The sequence below is a fragment of the Hoplias malabaricus genome, chromosome 9 (genome assembly GCF_029633855.1).
Source record: "Hoplias malabaricus isolate fHopMal1 chromosome 9, fHopMal1.hap1, whole genome shotgun sequence".
Lineage (NCBI taxonomy): Eukaryota > Metazoa > Chordata > Actinopteri > Characiformes > Erythrinidae > Hoplias > Hoplias malabaricus.
This window is the reverse complement of record NC_089808.1, coordinates 4,544,513-4,563,086: the sequence shown is the minus strand read 5'-3', so window position 1 is coordinate 4,563,086 and position 18,574 is coordinate 4,544,513. Positions and strand designations below refer to the sequence as shown.

General features: G+C 39.2%; 1 protein-coding gene across 2 annotated transcripts; it reads left to right on the top strand.

Annotated features, from left to right (window-relative positions):
• Positions 1-240: 240 nt before the first annotated feature.
• Positions 241-18,097, top strand: shtn2 (shootin 2). 2 transcript variants are annotated; one of them, XR_010804149.1, is made up of 18 exons: positions 241-334; positions 748-951; positions 2,106-2,158; positions 2,344-2,404; positions 2,669-2,763; positions 4,912-5,092; positions 5,214-5,311; positions 5,454-5,535; positions 6,482-6,576; positions 8,877-9,023; positions 9,259-9,412; positions 11,195-11,360; positions 11,486-11,541; positions 11,699-11,799; positions 12,405-12,434; positions 13,417-13,470; positions 13,630-13,765; positions 14,135-14,245. XR_010804149.1 is itself a non-coding variant. In XM_066680419.1 (18 exons), exons 2-18 carry the CDS (start codon positions 918-920, stop codon positions 16,359-16,361), a joined length of 1,710 nt encoding a protein of 569 aa, XP_066536516.1. In that variant the 5' UTR covers positions 249-334; positions 748-917; the 3' UTR covers positions 16,362-18,097. The 2 variants fall into 2 exon arrangements, 1 of the variants encoding a protein (XP_066536516.1); XM_066680419.1 differs by lacking the exon at positions 13,630-13,765 and adding an exon at positions 16,213-18,097 and having other exon boundaries at positions 249-334; positions 14,135-14,288.
• The last annotated feature ends 477 nt before the right edge of the window (positions 18,098-18,574 follow it).

Sequence of the window (18,574 nt, the reverse complement as noted above, 5' to 3'; positions counted from 1 at the left end):
AATAACATGAACACCAAATCATGCCTGTTTTTAACGCAGCGAGAGCTGAAGGCCTGAGGGTCACAGCCTGAGGGTCACTAGCCAATGCTAGTTTGGGCTTGTCCCTTCCATATAGAGATTTAGCTGGATTTGTATATACTACATAAAGGGGTCCTTGGGAATCTTTGCTACTATTTAGATGGGCAGTGCCATTAAACAGCTAAGCACAAATAAATATATGCATAGTCTTAATATACTTTAGCATTATTAGTGTAGCGTGACTAATGTCTAATTAGTCTGAGGCAAACAGGAAATCTAATGTAGACAGGAGATGAATAAGATTTAACCAAATTAGGTACATTCATTTTAGTTAATCATTTATCACTCTCCAGTTGCAATAGTATTAATTTAAGCCATTGGCTTTATCTAATTAAAAAACTTCGAGGAATACATTGGTAAATGTAGAGGAAAGCTAGGCACAGTAATGAATTTTGCCCTCTTTCTGAAAGTCGTGAGCAGAAGAATTTACGAAGTAAACACTTCTTTAACTTTGACAACTGAGCACCCCATTTACAGTTAATCAGTTTGCTTTAATGTTGCATGTTTCATTTTTCAAATTGTATTTTCTGTCATGTTTTTAAAATATCATACGCACAAATTTAATAATATATGGAACAATAGAAACCTCAAAAACTACTTGGAGTATACTCTTGTTGTATAACCTTTCGCTGAATCTGGAGGTTTTTACTTTCTCCCTTTACGTTGCAGATTTGGAGATACAAGGCTTTGTTCTGACAGGGACAATACATATATTGACAAAACTGGGAGGGCCTTCATCACTCCAAAATTTCAGTTCTCCTTCTTCTTTTCCTGTAAGTGTGTCTGTAAACAGTTTGTCTTGGGGTCACTTCTCTCAGGTCCTTTGAACAGTAACGAAGATGTGGAGCCCAGAGATAGAAATCAAAATCTTAGGTAAGATCAGTGCTGTTCATTTTCAGTATCTTTCAGTAAACTGGAAAACGTTCCACTGTAAAAATGTGTAAAATTTACAGAAAACATACTGTTCCATTAATGCATTTTATTTCCAGTGATACCTGTATCAATTTGCATTGTAATATACTGACATGCAGTTTGTATGGTCTGTCACAAATAATATATGCTTTTTAAGTGTAAAAAATGTGTTAAAATTAATTCCATTAGTGCAGTCATGTCTGTGAAATGTGGCCTGTGATGGCCTGATTAAAATGCAGGATAAATGAACAGACATTTCAGTTCAGGGGTTGTTTCAAGTCTCTTTTTTTTTGTACAGAAATGGTTTTATTTTGTCATTTTGGAAACTATACTAATTATGTATGTTGAATAATGCAACATGCGAAGAAGCATTAGAGGAGACTCTGGATGGAACAAGCTGCCTTAGCTTTCTGTCTTTGTTTACTGGCATTAAGCAAACTCAAAACATCTGCGACTGAAAATCTACAAGACTTTTTGGTTTCATTTCCTCAGCTCCTGTACAATGAATGATTATGTATATATCTCAGGACTAGTTGAACATGCATTGTTATAATGTACTTGAATGTATTAATAGTGGATCTATAATTATTGGTATTTTAAATTATTTTAACCAAAATATGATTGTGCTGTATTGTTTTTCATGGAATAAATATATAAATGATCATATTTATGTTAATTTTCTAGTTGAATACCAACCTCATTCCCAAAGAAGTTGGAATGCTGTTAACAAAACATGTTAACAAAAACAAAATGGCGAAAAATAATTTAAAAAACACTAAATTTTACTGAAAATAATACACAGATGCTATTTTAATTGTTGAAAACTAGAAAATGTATTTAAAATGTATTTAATGTATTTAAAACATTTGTCCATTTTGGATTTAATGCCAGCAAAACATTACAAAAATAGGGAAAGGGCATGTATCATTGTGTTGCATCACCTCTTCTTTTAAGAACACTCTCAAAATATTTGGGAACTGTAGTTTTGAAAAAAGGAAAAAAAAAGTTTCCCTTTTGTTGCTGGTCATATGCTTCCTACTGATCAACCGTTTGGAGTTTACATTATAGAGATTTTCATTTTTTAGTTTTTAAAACTTTTTTCCTTTTCCCCAAAGACCCAGAAGAGGATGAGATTGTCACCTCTTCAGATGATGAGCGGGATATTCAGGTGCTTAACATATTATTTCTGTAAACTTGTATATAACTACGTTATTTATATTGCTACTGAATTGACTGTTTATGCACTTTTAAAATGAAATAATCCTATGGACCATATTCATATGCAGGTGCAATACAACATACTTTAAATGTGATATCAGCACTTTCTTACTTGTTACTAAATATCTGTTGTAGTTGGAGATTTTGGAGAAGCAGCGAGATGACGCCAATCAGAAGCTTTCTGAAATAGAAGAAGGTGGGACAAGGTTTTTCGGACATGAATAATTGAAAGTAAAAATGCAAATTCTTTATTTAATGGGTGATAAAGTTGGTGTCAGTTTCCAGTCCCCTTCCTGCCTAAGGTTCTTCCCTGCTCAAACACTACTGCCTCAGCTGGCCTCATAATTAGTTTGCATGATTGTAAAGCTGCGATATTTTAACCTATTCACCAAAACTACCCTGTGAATCTATGGACAAACCTTATGTCCAGTTTTTGCTCTGCTGCACCTCTTCCCAACAGCATCCTCACAGCTGCTGAAGGAGATAGACATGCTGGAGATGCAGTTTCAGATTGAACGCTCTTGCAGAGAGAATGCTGAAGCCTTTGCTTTAAAGGTGAGCTTGCCCCTCTACTATAGTTAAAGAAAAGCAGTTGCTGTAATAGTACAGTGAATATTTACCATAGTATATTTTTAGTTACTGCAGAATAAGGAACGGTCTTATGTTATGAATTCTGGGAATTGATATCTATCCATAAATGTTGCAGTTTTGGAGAAGCACATTAATAAAGGGGGAGTGTTGATATACACAGACTTAATTCTACATCATTCTACTTAGAAATGAATGAATCAGATACGGGCTGATAACGCACGGGATGAGTCAAAATCACAGGACACACTTTTATATGAATACCCCAGCGAGTAATGAGCGAGGGGGCCTATTCTTTAGGCTATGCCCAGAACATGGCAACTACCTTGAAAGCCGCCATATTGGATCAAGGGCAAGTTTTTCCAGTGTGAACGTGGTCATGTAGCATTTAAAAAAACATAAAAGAGTGACCTGCAACTTTTGACTCACGCTGTATATTTGTAAGAGATGGAGTCAGTGAATCCTTAGGTAGTCATGTGCATCAGTGGAGTATAGATATATAGACACAGTGAATCAGTAGAGTATAGATATATAGACACAGTGGATCAGTAGAGTATAGATATATAGACACAGTGGATCAGTAGAGTATAGATATATAGACACAGTGGATCAGTAGAGTATAGATATATAGACACAGTGGATCAGTAGAGTGTAGATATATAGACACAGTGGATCAGTATAGATATATAGACACAGTGGATCAGAATAGATATATAGACACAGTGGATCAGTAGAGTATAGATATATAGACACAGTGGATCAGTATAGATATATAGACACAGTGGATCAGTATAGATATATAGACACAGTGGATCAGTAGAGTGTAGATATATAGACACAGTGGATCAGTAGAGTATAGATATATAGACACAGTGGATCAGTAGAGTATAGATATATAGACACAGTGGATCAGTAGAGTGTAGATATATAGACACAGTGGATCAGTAGAGTATAGATATATAGACACAGTGGATCAGTAGAGTATAGATATATAGACACAGTGGATCAGTAGAGTATAGATATATAGACACAGTGGATCAGTAGAGTATAGATATATAGACACAGTGGATCAGTAGAGTGTAGATATATAGACACAGTGGATCAGTAGAGTGTAGATATATAGACACAGTGGATCAGTAGAGTGTAGATATATAGACACAGTGGATCAGTAGAGTGTAGATATATAGACACAGTGGATCAGTAGAGTGTAGATATATAGACACAGTGGAACAGTAGGGTGGTTCAGTTATGCCTAGAGTGTTGTTATATGTTGTACAAAATTTGGGCCTCCATCCAGTTATAAATCCCTATGTTTGTGCCGCCAGCAACTGATGACAGTAAAGAACACAAAGATGAAAAGAGTTTGAATTCTACAAACTTAAAAATGATGTCTTTAGTAAAGAAAAGGGTTCTACATATAACCGTGAACATGTGAAGAACCCTTTGCATGGTTAAATGTTTCTTTGCATCATGAAAGTTACCGAGGGTATATGGCACCAAACAGGGTTCCTCTAGTGTTGCAATGTCAAGTGTTATAGAACCATTTATAGCACATTCTGCAACAATCTGAAGAACCCTTTCTTGATGCAAAGAACCCTTTAAAGCTTTTTCAAGTGTTCAAGGTTCTATTTAGAACCATGACCTTTTATAAAGTACCCTCATTTTTAGGTTTCAATTCACTGCTGTCTACACAGCTTGCAGTAATCTATGGCAAATTGTGTTTCTTATTATTTTACAGCATATGCTTCCTATTAACAGAGAATGTATTTGTGTAGGTTATAATATATATGCTTATATGACATATATAAAGAAACTGCATTGTGGGATTGCAGGGTCAATAGGACAAGACAATTACAAAAGAGTTTATTTAGCACGCTCTTCTGAGATATCTTAAGCACAAGTCTCCTGAACAACTATATTATTTCAATAACCCAGAGCATTGCCTCTATTATGGCATTTTCAATATAGAGTCATGCTGTGATCCTCTTCTCCTTTGAGCCCTTCAAACTCAGGAGCCACTCTTTGAGCGCTGAATGTAACTGCGTGAGCATGCACTGTAGCTGCGATCTGTACACTTCATATCTTAACGAAAACATATAACCTTTGAACTTACAGGTCACAAAGGAGAACAAAGTCCTAAAGAGGAAAAGTCAGGCTCTCCTGCCGCTGATTCCTGAGCTGCCTGATAATCTGGCTGCTCTCAGTGTTGACCTGGAAGATGACCCTGGTCCTGACCTTAGCACTTCAGCAGAAGCTGAGGAAGAACCCCTAATTAAAAGCCAGGCCCATATCAGAGGTAATCTTTTAGTTGCTCACCACACAGGAGGCAGTTTGCAGTTGCATTTACATAGAACAACTGTAAATGTTTCAGAGAACTGACTTCTTAAGTTTAACCCTTATATGTCCCTTTTTGTCAGAGCTACAGTCTTCAGTGGATCGCCTCTTGGGTGAGAAGATGCAGCTGTGTGAGCAAATAGAGGCTTTGAAAAAAGAAAAGAAGGAACTGAAAGAACAGGTACAGAAGCGTGCTGAAAGATAGTGGAAACATGTCCTGTGTTGAATGAGTTATTACTAAAACTATGAGAACTTTATAATCCCTGAGGAAGTGAAGTGTGGTGTGAGAATTTTAACGTGTTTATTTGCTGTCATTGTACTAGCTTACAGTGGAGGTTGAGGAGAAGGAAGCCATTTTGCGGAAACTAACTAAGCAAAGCAGGACGGTGAACAAAATAAAAAGGGGTGAGTTAAAACACACCTCTGTTAACTTCTTAGACGGCCAAGAACTGATGACAGATCCAGATTTCCATGCCTCACTACTATAAACATTTTAATGAGCCACTATTCACTGATTTCCATGTGGTTTCTAGACAAAAAATGTGACTAATGAAGGAAAAGGAGTCTTCCCCAAAGACTCCCGGACAGAGATGGGAATTAAAATCAACCCTAACCCCGCATTCTGCGGGGTAGAAACACACCTTATATAATCAGCTTTGTAAGTCTTGAATGTCTGAATGCGTCTGTGAGCTCCGTATACCGTTAGAAAGCGCATATCCTACAGTTTCTAAAAATAGCACTCTTATCGCGGTGCTGTGAAGCCTCTGGGAGTAATCCAGTGTGAAAAACCACCTAAAAATCAAGGTGCTCCTTCAAAATTTGTGTGTCATGTTCGTCATGAAAGATTCTAATGATATTCGCTATAATCAGAAATAAAGATGCTGCAAAGGAACAAGAAAGACGGCGTTTACTTTCAGTTTCGTTTTGACTCAAATGACGTCATCTCACGCTGTCTCTGGGCGGAAAACTATGAGTCATCAGCAAAAACATATTCCTATTATTGATTTATAGGTTTTCAAGGTTTTTGTAGGTTTCACATCAAATAATAATGCATTAGATCAACAAATATAAACTAAAAAGCTTAAATAATTCTTTATTGTGTATTTTTATCTTTAATAGCTATATACATAGGGTTCATAGGGCTACATACTACTCCACAGCGTAGGCCAGCGGTGTTGTCCGCTTCAGTATACCAAACAAAATGAACCCCATAGAACCTCATGACTCATGGTTTTATGTGTATTTACTGAATAGTAAAGTATATAATATGTTACACCTTTAAAAATATAAAATGTGTTGTTGATGTTTCCTTTCTGACTTTCTCTGGTTATGTATGTGTGTGTTCTTGTAGTGTCTCAGCTTATTACAGAAGAGTTCACTGAGATGTCACAGAAGCTGGAAATTGAGCAAGGGCTCAGGCATCATGCTGAGGTTTTTGCACACCAGGTACTGTCAGTTTCCATTACCTCTTCTGGTCTGATCTCTGTGTGGGCTGTGTTTGGGTTTTTCTTGCCTATTTAAATGGATTTTCATTGTATGTTAAGTGTAACTGGGGCATCTGCTCATGCACAGTTCTCACCACCAAATACATGCTGTAGTCTATGTATCTGTTAATCGTTTGTGCTGATAGCATCCTCCCCTAATTGTGTCGAGGGGGGGTGGGGGTTGCTGGGGGTTCATTTTTAAGACAAAACAAAAAAACCAAAAATCTGGTTGTTGTCCATATCATTGACATGACGTATAATATGTGCACATTTCCACACTAATTCGTAGCTGACCTCAATATTGCCCATTGTGTGTGTCATTGCTCTCTCCAATGGTGGCCTAAAAGGATGTTAAATTACAGTATATCACAGTTATTTCTGGGACAATATATCGACCACAAAAAATGGTTATTTTGGAAGGACTAAGAAGGAATTGTATAACAAGTATATTTTACTGTCATCTGGCGTTTTCCAGTTATGACAAAAAGATAAAAACACCAACCGAGAAATACACCTTTGTCCTGACAGTGACGATGTATTGAGACTCTGACACTGACCAGTGGTGGATTCTTGTAGAACTGTGTGTATTCACACCTCTTTCTAATCCCTTACTTGTTCCACTTGTTGTGCGTTCAGTGTGGGGACCGGGGAAATGTCCCTGGTCATTAGTGTGTCTGTTCAAAAGATGTATATTAGTCGAAATGAAGCATGGTGTCTTTCATTCAGTTGAGTGGGTAGAGACAAGTGACAAGATGTTTTGTAGGGTTCTACTCATTACCCACTGATACTGTGGAGCTCAAACGGTCAAACAAACACTAAACAAAGAGGACACTGCGAAACACACTAACACACACACACACACACACACACACACACACACACACACAAGGCAGGGCCTTCTGCAGCTGCCTGCCTCTTTTAAGGCCAGTTGTTTTGGTATTTATTCTCACTCTGAGCATCTCAGTATAGAAGCTGCCCCACCCGCCCACCACCTCCGCCCCTCCATAATTAGCACCCATCAAGATGGCAGTTTGAAAACAGCAGCGATTTAAACCCCTGTCCTTGGCTGACACTTTATATCCGCCACCATCATTGTCGCCTTTGTCCATATTGTTCACCATTTGCAAATGGCATAATGGGGACCCCACAGGGGGTCTTCACCTGTGAAAGAGACCCCTACTGTTCACACCCCACTCAGTCTCACTCTCAATGGCCGGCCACACACCAAACAGCTTGAATGAGGCTCTTTATCGTGGGCCCTGTCCATTTATCTGTTTTCCTCTGTTTTCAAAACACATTCATTTTCTTACATGTATTTTTTTTCCCCTGTCACAAAGAGTCTAATGATGGCTCAACTCAAACAGCACGCAAGTACAGGCCTTTCTGAGCACAAAGAATCACAACTATTCACTTGTCAAAACTGTGCTATTTATCTGTGGCGGTGATGCTGAGGGAGGAGCTTGACCGCTGTAACTCTAGTGGCATGAGGCAAACCAAGGGCTGTTCGTGTAAGAAATGAAATGAACCGTAATCCAAAACCCATCAAAGATTCACTTCCAGGGGCTACCCTCACTTCCCTCTTTTCAGATGAATCACTATAGGAGTGTTATACGCAGAGCATGTGATTTTCTGAGGGTGGAGTCCGGCTGTGGTTTTATCTGATGGGAGTTCCCTCCTGATGTCTTTATTTAAGTAAAGCAAACACATACATCCTTAATTTACACAGTCAACCAGTCTATTTCACGACCTATTCTTGTATGATATGCTTCCATTTTTAAAACTGATATTAAAAAGGAATTAATTCATTTTATTCACTTGCTTTGTGAATTTTGATTCTCTTTAAACCAAGCAGGATGCCAAATTGTGAATTGATCTGATGTAAGTTACATTCACTTGTGGAATTCCTAACTCCTAGTGACATGGGTATGTAACAAAGATAAATACAACAATAGCAGCCCCCTTTCGTCTGTACATTTGTTCATGTTTGTAGATAACTATAAGTCACACAGTGTGAGAAACCACGGTCTGTTTGAGATTACACGAAACTGTTCAGTGTGGTCTGAGGCAGATGTGTACAATGATGACGAGTGTGCGTGAGCTATCATTGCACGTTAGATACGTTAGCCTTCTGCAGAATGAGCTTTGGACAACAAAAATGTCTTGGCCCTTTGACTACATTTAAAATAAAGGGAAAATATAAACAATTTGACCAGTTTAAAGGGGGTTTATTGAAACTGCTTGTTTGATTGTGTGTGTATTTAGGTGCTGGTGAAGCAGAGGGAGAGTCATAGACAGAGCATGGCCATTGTGCAGACGGCAGAGACAGATACACAGCTTAAGCAGGCCTTGGAGCAGGTGGCTCAAATCAGCAAAGCACTGGAGGAGATACGGCTCCATCAACAACAACAGGTGTGTGTGTGTGTGTGTGTTTATGTGTGTGTGTGTGAGTGTGTGTGTATGTGTTTTGTGTGTGTGTGTGTGTGTGTGTGTGTTTGTGTGTGTGTGTGTTGAGATCTGTGTGTTTATGGCTTGTTTACTGTCAAATATAGCTTTATTTTCTAAATCACAGTGAGTTCATTTCCAAGCTGAAGTCTCTGCCTGCGGTCTCAGGGTTTGAACTGATGTGTGTCTCTGTGTTCTGTAGAGGAGTAAGTCTCAGTCAGCTATGGAGGAGTTTAATGTTCTGGCAGAGCTGCAGATGGTCAGAGCTCAGTTAGAGACCAGTGAGAAAGAGCGACTGAAGATGGAGAATCAGCTAAGAGTTTCACAAAGAACTCTCACAGCACTGCAGGAGGAAGGTGTGGTCATTGTGTGTGTGTGATTTAAGAGCTCTCTAATGGTCCATTTATAATTAAACCTTCACACAGTGAAAAAGGCAAGTGATCTTTGTACTTGGTTAAATTAAACACTCACTTTAGCTAATATTGATTCTGACATTTCTTCAGCAGCTTTAAAAGAGAGTTAGTCCTATCTTGCTCTATTATCATACCTTTTTGGAAGGTTTTACTTTAGAGAAATGCAGGGGGCGGTTCATTCATTAGAGCGATGGGGGCGACACATCTCCAAAAGGACAAGGAAGGCATTTTTTCCTTCAATTCTACTACAGTAAAAACACAAGGCCCTGTATTAACCATGTTCTGGCAGACGGCTTGTCCCGCCTTAGTCTCTCAGTCCAATAAATGGACTAGGTTTTGTTTTGTACACTCCCACCTATTTTTTGGGCAATTTCAAGATGGTGGAAAAATGCCCCAGTCTCCTCTCACACCCTCTCATGTTAAGGCTCTTTTTTCGAGCTGTAGACCCTTCACTAGATCCTCAGTGGGTCCCGAGAGGGCACCTATGTCTCTCACATTGGAGCCAGTGACGTTAGCCATTGTACTACACCAACCACTAGAGTAGAGCCGTGCAGCTTGCGATCTGACTTTACGACTTCCCTAAAGTACATAAATCTGGACTCTCTTCAAAATATCTGTGAGGGCGACTTAATGGCAGTTTATAAGTTTATGAACACAGTTGATTGATGATTCATTTTTGAGGCAAAATAACTTTAATAAAGAAGACCATTATAATAAACTCCTGGATAAAGCTCTCCACGAATGCTGTACAGTATGTAGATAAAGAAAAAGCTTTAAGAATCTAGTGGTTAATGAGGGTATTTCTACATGAGGTGACCACAGAAATTACATGACACTGTCAACTTAGATTCCTGATTAATGTGTGCCAGTTTTCTAGATGGATTTTAACTTACCCACTGAACAAGCCGCCATCGCAACCACTGTCCCCTATGAGAAAAGTGGCCACTGGATGAATGCAACAATGCTGAGAGTTTTTTATGGCATGTGCCAATATTGGACGATCAGTTCTGGATTACAAATGGCTCTCTGATTCATCTTAGAAGTATTGAATGGAGATCCATCACTTTGGAGAACACAGTACTGCTGCTCCACAGCCCAGAGCTGGGGGCTTTATGCCTCCTTTTTTATTTATAATATTAGAATTATTAAAATTATAATTATTTAATCATTTATTTTATTACACCATGAATATACAAGCTGGCCTTTACATTGTGTGAAAACTTTATGATGGATCATCATCACATGAAAGGAACACTACGTAAGATTTGATCATTCTGCTCCAGGGCTCCCCCTACAGCAGCAGAATGTAATTGACATTTACAGGACTGTCCTGAAAAAAAGGGGAGTTTCTGACCCTCCTCCAAAAGTTCCATAATGCAGTTTCTGCAGTGCTGAGCCTGGAATAGAAATGACAGAAGCTATATTCCCCTTGTTACAGGTCAGTGGAGCATCACTAAGAATTTGAAGCTGTAATTTTAAGGTACAAATACTACCTAGTGTTCCTTTAATGTTGCAAACTTTAAAATGGTCTTGTCATAAATTGTATTTATATCTGACTTTCAGGTTTTCAAAGAAGTTAATGTGATAGGGGTCGGTTTAAGACACGTTTTATAAAATGACAGTTACAATAAAAATACAATAAATAACACCATGTTATCTGCTTTATTAATGAATGATAAAAACAGAAGGGATTTCAGATTTGTATGTGTCATGTTTCTTTATAAGTTAAGCAACTTCAAGGTGCGCAGAAAGAGAATACTCACATTGAATGTGGACAAACAAATGAGGGAGACCCCGCTCTGGGTTCTCCACCTCCTCCACCGCCACCACCACCTCCTCCTCCTCCTCCTCCTCCTCCTCCTCCTCCTGTTCTCTCTTCAACTCCTGCTGAGTAAGATGAGTTCACTCATTATATCCATACTCCTGATACATATCTGCACTCATAAATATACAGTACACTCCCTTAATACAGCACTCTAAATGCATTATATAATAAAGCCTTTGATATACCCCTAGCCCACTTGACGTTTTGAGGAACAGAAAGAAAACTGGAAGCACCACTGAATCTAAGAGTAAGTTTCTCGTAGGTAACTGTTAGAACTATATGTAATGTCATATAATATATATATATGATGTATATGAAAGGTTACAGATAACTATTATGTAATGTCATAATATGCTTGGTTTGACTTTGTGACTTATATTTTTTCTGTTATTTTGATGTCACAGAACCCGTCATCTCAGTAGACATAAAAGCCAGGGCAGTGGATGAAATGATGGAGAGAATTAAGAAAGGGATCATTCTGAAACCCACCCAGAAGCCCCCACAGGTGAACAGAATGAACCACTGTGGACACTACAGCCAAATAAAAAGTGACCACCACAGTGTATATTATGAACCTCACCAGTAGCTTTTTACTGTGGTGCCACCGTAATCTCTAGAGTGAAATATTCCAGTTTATGATGCTAATGATGCATTTTGAAGGAGGCAACACTAAGTGTGGATTTCTGTTTTCATTGTGTGCATTAATGCAGAAGACAGGTAGATAGCCAACACTGCTTGGAAGAAAACTATATTATTCAAAGTTGAAATAAGGAGATTGTGTACTTTATCAGGGTGATGAGATTGGTGGACATAATGCTATGAATATTGCATAACATAATCTTAATAAACCTTACAATTAGGCTTCAGTGTCACCCTTTAAACCACATAAATATACTGTTATTTCACACTTTCACACTTATATTACTTATGCATTTGTTTCACAGAATAATTATTAGTTTTTTTTATTATTGTAAAGATACCTAAATATTAATAACTGCATAATAAGCTTTTTAAAGTCTTGAAGCAGTTCAGTGACGCCTGATAGCCAAGGTCATCTTTAAATGAGAGAGCTAAAGCAGGTTATCATTTTCTAATCTTTTAACTTTACAGGCTGGTCCAGAGGAAGAAAGCTCATGGAAGGTTAGTAATGTGTTTAATTACAGTCACAAATGTTCATTCATTCATTCATTATCCACAACCGCTTATCCAGTACAGGGTCATGGTGGGTCCAGAGCCTACCCGGAATCACTGGGTGCAAGGCAGGAATACACCCTGGAGGGGGCGCCAGTCCTTCACAGGGAATCACACACACAATCCACCTACCAACGTGTGTTTTTGGACTGTGGGAGGAAACCGGAGCACCTGGAGGAAACCCACGCAGACACAGGGAGAACACACCACACTCCTCACAGACAGTCACCCGGAGGAAACCCACGCAGACACAGGGAGAACACACCACACTCCTCACAAACAGTCACCCGGAGGAAACCCACGCAGACACAGAGAGAACACACCACACTCCTCACAGACAGTCACCCGGAGGAAACCCACGCAGACACAGAGAGAACACACCACACTCCTCACAGACAGTCACCCGGAGGAAACCCACGCAGACACAGAGAGAACACACCACACTCCTCACAGACAGTCACCCGGAGGAAACCCACGCAGACACAGAGAGAACACACCACACTCCTCACAGACAGTCACCCGGAGGAAACCCACGCAGACACAGGGAGAACACACCACACTCCTCACAGACAATCACCCAGAGGAAACCCACGCAGACACAGGGAGAACAGACCAACTGCTCACAGACAGTCACCCGGAGGAACCCCACGCGGACACAGCGAGAACACACCAACTTCTCACAGACAGTCACCCAGAGGAAACCCACGCAGACACAGGGAGAACACACCACACTCCTCAGAGACAGTCACCCGGAGGAAACCCACGCAGACACATGGAGAACACACCACACTCCTCACAGACAGTCACCCGGAGGAAACCCGGGGAAAAAAAAAAGTTGCGTAGTCACCTAAGAGACATTTTAAAGCTTGGCAGCTGTTCGCGTGACTGTTGTATCATTCAGTAACTGAATCCAACACATTTACTTTGACAGGACCAAAGAACCGAGAAGAGGAAATCTGCAGTGCTCGAGTTACAGGGAATGCTGGTAAAATTAGAACTCTTACACTCTTTACAGCCTGTGTCGTCTTTCTGCCCCCTACTTTAACTCAGTCCCCCCAGTTAATTTACTCTATGTCCAAATGTTTGTATGCACACCCTTATAATGAGTGAATGTTGATATGCACAACTTCTATACTCTCCATAGCTAGAGCAGCTGCACATGAGCCTAAGGTCAGCATGCCCTATAACATGCATCGGCTAAAGGGGCATAAAGAGCCTCAGCTTTGGGCTGTGGAACAGTGGAACTGCTGGAACGATGGAGCATCATACAACACCTTTGGGTTGAATTTGTTCAGTTTTATGGAGCAATGTTACAACATCTAGTCTAAAGCCTTCCAATATTAGCAGAGGCTGTTATCTATAATATCTTTTAATTTAACAGCACTGAATGACTGATATTTTAAAGCAAAATTCCAGCTGTGATTAAAGAAAGTGGTGGACAGATAATGACAAATGAAAAGTACAACACAATAAACTACTTCTTCACTTCTTAAAATTGTTTAAATAAATGAATTTATTGAAAGTGTACTTAGACGTATGAACCATTTAGAATTTTCTCCCTACAAATACATGTAGTCCTATAGACTAGAAATCCTGAAACAATATTCATCCGAGAGTTAGTACGATCTGAATGGTGGATTCTCTCTTAGGATTCCATGAAGAGGCCAGGTCACAGACGAACAATGTCCAGAAAGAGGATCAGTCGTAATGTTGGAGAGGCGGAGCTTCAGCTGGTCTTGCAGAGGCGGAGACGTGCGATTGGTGATGAGAAATCCTCTCCTCCCAAAGTAGAAAATACCCAAGGTAGAGCATCTTATTCCGGGTTCTTAACAGCTACATGTACTTTCATACCCATAGCACTGATTTGGGTTCTCAAAGTGGCAGGAGGAACATAAACATGTGGATTTGTTCAGCTCTGGAACAAGAGCAGTGCTTGATTTTCTCCAGATGTTTTTGTATCTGTTACGCAGTCTTGATTGGAAATGTATTAAGTTAAAGGTGGTGTCTGACTTTAAAATTATCCAGTTTAACACAACAGACAGGTAGAAATGGCCAGAGACGTGAAAGGAGTAAACGTTAGGGCGGGACTAGGTTCTGGCTTAGATCTTGAAAATGTAATATTAATATTTTTCAATGGGAGACTACATATTGTTGTATTCTGCCTCTATTCATCCACAGCCCATTCAGTCAATGAGAAGTCTCCATGGAAATATCTCAGCGTGGTTTCGACATCTCAGAGCTCCTAGTTGTTTTAAAACATCCGTGTGTTAATGGTTTAAAGCAGGGATCATGAATAGACGGCCCGCGGTCAGAGTCCGGACCTAGACGCTGTGCGATCTGGACCTGGACCTGTAACTGATAACATGTTAAGGGCTGTTTCGTTTTTAACAAAGGAAATTACCAGACTAATCACATGCGTTTCTTTATATCATACGTAAGACTACTCAGCCAATCAGATCAATGCATTATGACGAGCGCTGTGACTCCAATGAGTGGCATTCACAGCACAGGACTCCAGACATCGCTGTCCTGGGGCCAGTAAAAACAGCCCAAGGGATGTAATAAAAGCTCTTTTGCGACACTTTCCAGATGACAGTGTTGTGTGAGTTAAAACCAGAAACTTTAAAAATAAGGGAACAGTTACAGGTTAAAATTCTCATTGTGCTGAGCATACATTCCTGTCCTTCAGTATAAAGAGCCAATCAGCTAACTGTTAATGGATAAAGTCCCGCTCTCCAGCAATAAGGACCAATCAGATTGCTGCTTGTGTAAAGCAGTAAGTTAACTGCAACTACAAGTCATTAGGGTCTTTATTTACATATGCATTTATTTTTCAAAATCATTGTTTGATTTGTAAATTTTATTTGAAATGAGAAAAGGACATTTTATTTAGTGTATTTTTTATTTATAATATTTATAAATTACTTATTGAAATATATTGAAAAGGACAGGGGTTGGACAATGAAAGTGAAACACCTGTCATTGTAGTGTGGGAGGTGTCATGGCTAAATTGGAGCAGCCTGGTGGACAATCTTCATTAACTCCACACTGCACCAGTAAGACCATGTGCATCCAATGGTTCAAACATTGTGTCCTGAAGGCGGTGCCGTGTATCAGGACGACAATGCACCAATACACACAGCGAGACTGGTGAAAGACTGGTTTGATGAACATGAAAGTGAAGTTGAACATCTCCCATGGCCTGCACAGTCACCAGATCTAAATATTATTGAGCCACTTTGGGGTGTTTTGGAGGAGAGAGTCAGGAAACGTTTTCCTCCACCAGCATCACATAGAGACCTGGCCACTATCCTGCAAGAAGAATGGCTTCAAATCCCTCTGACCACTGTGCAGGACTTGTGTATGTCATTCCCAAGACGAACTGACGCTGTATCGGCCGCAAAAGGAGGCCCTACACCGTACTAATACATTACTGTGGTCTAAAACCAGGTGTTTCACTTTCATTGTCCAACCACTGTACTTGAAAGGGTAATATGATTTGAAATTCCACTGTTAACCACATAAAATGTTTCTATAACTACAAGGCTACTTCAGTATGCAGGACATGGCACTGATCATATGCAGGTTATACATTATGCTCCAGACCTTGGCTTGAGAAAATATTCTGGACCTTGATGGATTTTGATTATTCACCCCTGGTTTAAAGTCTTCAAATAACGATGATCACTTTCTTATGGGTATCATAGTGTGTCCTTCCATCCCCCAGACCCAGCTCCTTCTGCTCCAGCCCCAAACTCATCTAATTGGCTTTCAGAAGGAAGCAGCGCCCCTGTCCTCCGGAGACTGAATCAGAACAAGGAGAAGAGGACCTCACGCATCAGGGCATCAGAGTGCATCATCTGGGAGGACAAGTGAAGAAGAAGAGAGTCCTTCTGCGGTAGTCGTAATGTTATATATGCAGTTAAATGACTTAGCCGCCGTAGTTATAAGAACACATATTCAAGCGTCCATGCCTGTGTTGAAGGTGAATTGTGATTATAAAAAGAACAAATATGAGGTTCATGCACATTATCCTATAGAAAATGCGTCTAAAGTATACAGTTCAAATTTGTATTTCTCATTTTAACCAACTGCTCAGCTGAATTAAATGTAATGTCAAGGCTACTCATGCTGGACAATGGTTCCATACAAAGGTTTTTATTTCAAGGAAAAGATATTCAGTCTTCAGCAGCAATGGCTAAATTAAAAAAAAAAACCTCCAAGGACCTCAAGAACATTCAGGAGAGTTAAGGAAGAAATAAAACACACTCTTTCGTTTACTGTCCAATTTCCTGCTCTCAATCGTACTTAATAGATTCTTCTTCTAAGGAATGAATCCTTCAGTTCCAAGACTTTCACTGGAAGCCTTGAGATTACTGTGTGTGTGTGTGTGTGTGTGTGTGTGTGTGTGTGTGTGTGTGTGTGTGTGTGTGTGTCTGCATAAAAGCCTTTAGGTGAGTTCATTCGCTCAGCAAGAAGCATCTGAGAAAAGAGAGAGGTGCTTTTTGTCCTCACACCTCCGCACTACCGTCTTTTGATAAAAGCATTTTAAATGGAGGGGAATTATTTGCACGGTAGCAGCTCTTGGCCTTCTGCTTTTAAAACCAATTTATTCTATAAGGATTCTTTACTCCCTGGAGAGAGCCCTTTATCTACAAAACATTATAAAGAATTCATGTCTTGCCCCAGGAATTGTAATGTGTCTGATTCCTGTCTCTTTATGTCAGTGGGTGTGGATGTGTGGTGATGTGGTTTGGGTTAAGGATGCATGCATAATTGAAAACACGGAGATTATTGTGGATCCACACTGAAATTACAAAACACATGCGTATATCTCAGGAGGAAAAGCTAAAAAAGCACTACGGCCTTTAAAGCTTTTTCTTTCCCTTGCTCTTGACAACGATGCTACGTGTGAAAAATGCAGATGTGTGTAGAGTCTTAGCCCTCACTCGAGCTGTTACTTTTGTGAAATAATGTTTTAACTAATCGTCCTATTACATTTTTCAAATACAAACTACAGGTGAGCTACAAAAGTAGCAGGTCAGATAAATGTGGACGTTTAGAGTTTTGTACAGAACTGCAACTGAAATCTGCAGGATCTAACGTCTCTCAGCACAGGAAGTGAAGGTTGTTATCATAAACATACTTAAAATTAATTTAAAAATTGTAATTCAGAGAGAGGTTTAATTGAATACACTGTTGACATTTGAAAAACGTTGGAGAAACTACTGTAGGTCGAGTTATGAATGTGGATACTGTATAAAAACAAGAAATTCACTGTAAGTCAATGGGCAAGGGGAAAAAAACAAGAAAAAAAGTGTCTCTTGCTATTTCTACATTTGTAATGTTCTTTGTTCTGAGTTCTTTGAAGTGCTAAATGTGGCTGTCTGAAATCAAAATGTGTAAAATATGAAATGTAAATTATACAACAGATCTTTCATAATAGCCTTAAATTAACTGTTTTTTTAATCTCTAAAAGGAACATCTTCACGGCAAACAGCTCTAAATGATTTTGTTTTCATCTCAATCACTGATCTAAGCAGAAATGTTCAAATACAGGTTGAATTCCTCCATTTTACAGAGAGACTTACAAACATCACGGTAGTTACGATAGGAACAGGGTTCACAATGTCTATAATATTTGGTTTATGATCTAAAACTACCATAAATGAACTGTCATAAATCTGTTCACTTGTGGTTTTGTCAGGGAGCCATAAGGGGCCTACATTGCTTGAGATGTCTTAATTCTAACACAATCACTGTGACAATAATGAATTGGAAAATGTCTTTCCATCTGCACATCCAGACCACTCTGATTAACTTCAACCACTTCAAATATTTAAAATTAAAACAATTATTTTATTCTTACATACATTGTATTAGAATGAAAACTGCATTTATTTAGCTGCTTTAGAGAGATTTCCAAGCTAAAGTATAAAAGTTTTCTGCTAATTTATAATTACCATACTCAGGGGAACACTGTTAAAATGCCAGACACGCCTATTCTAGGTCCTTTACACCTTTATATACTACCTTTATTTGCTACACATGGGGAAACATGGGAATTTCTTTTTTAATTACATTAAATT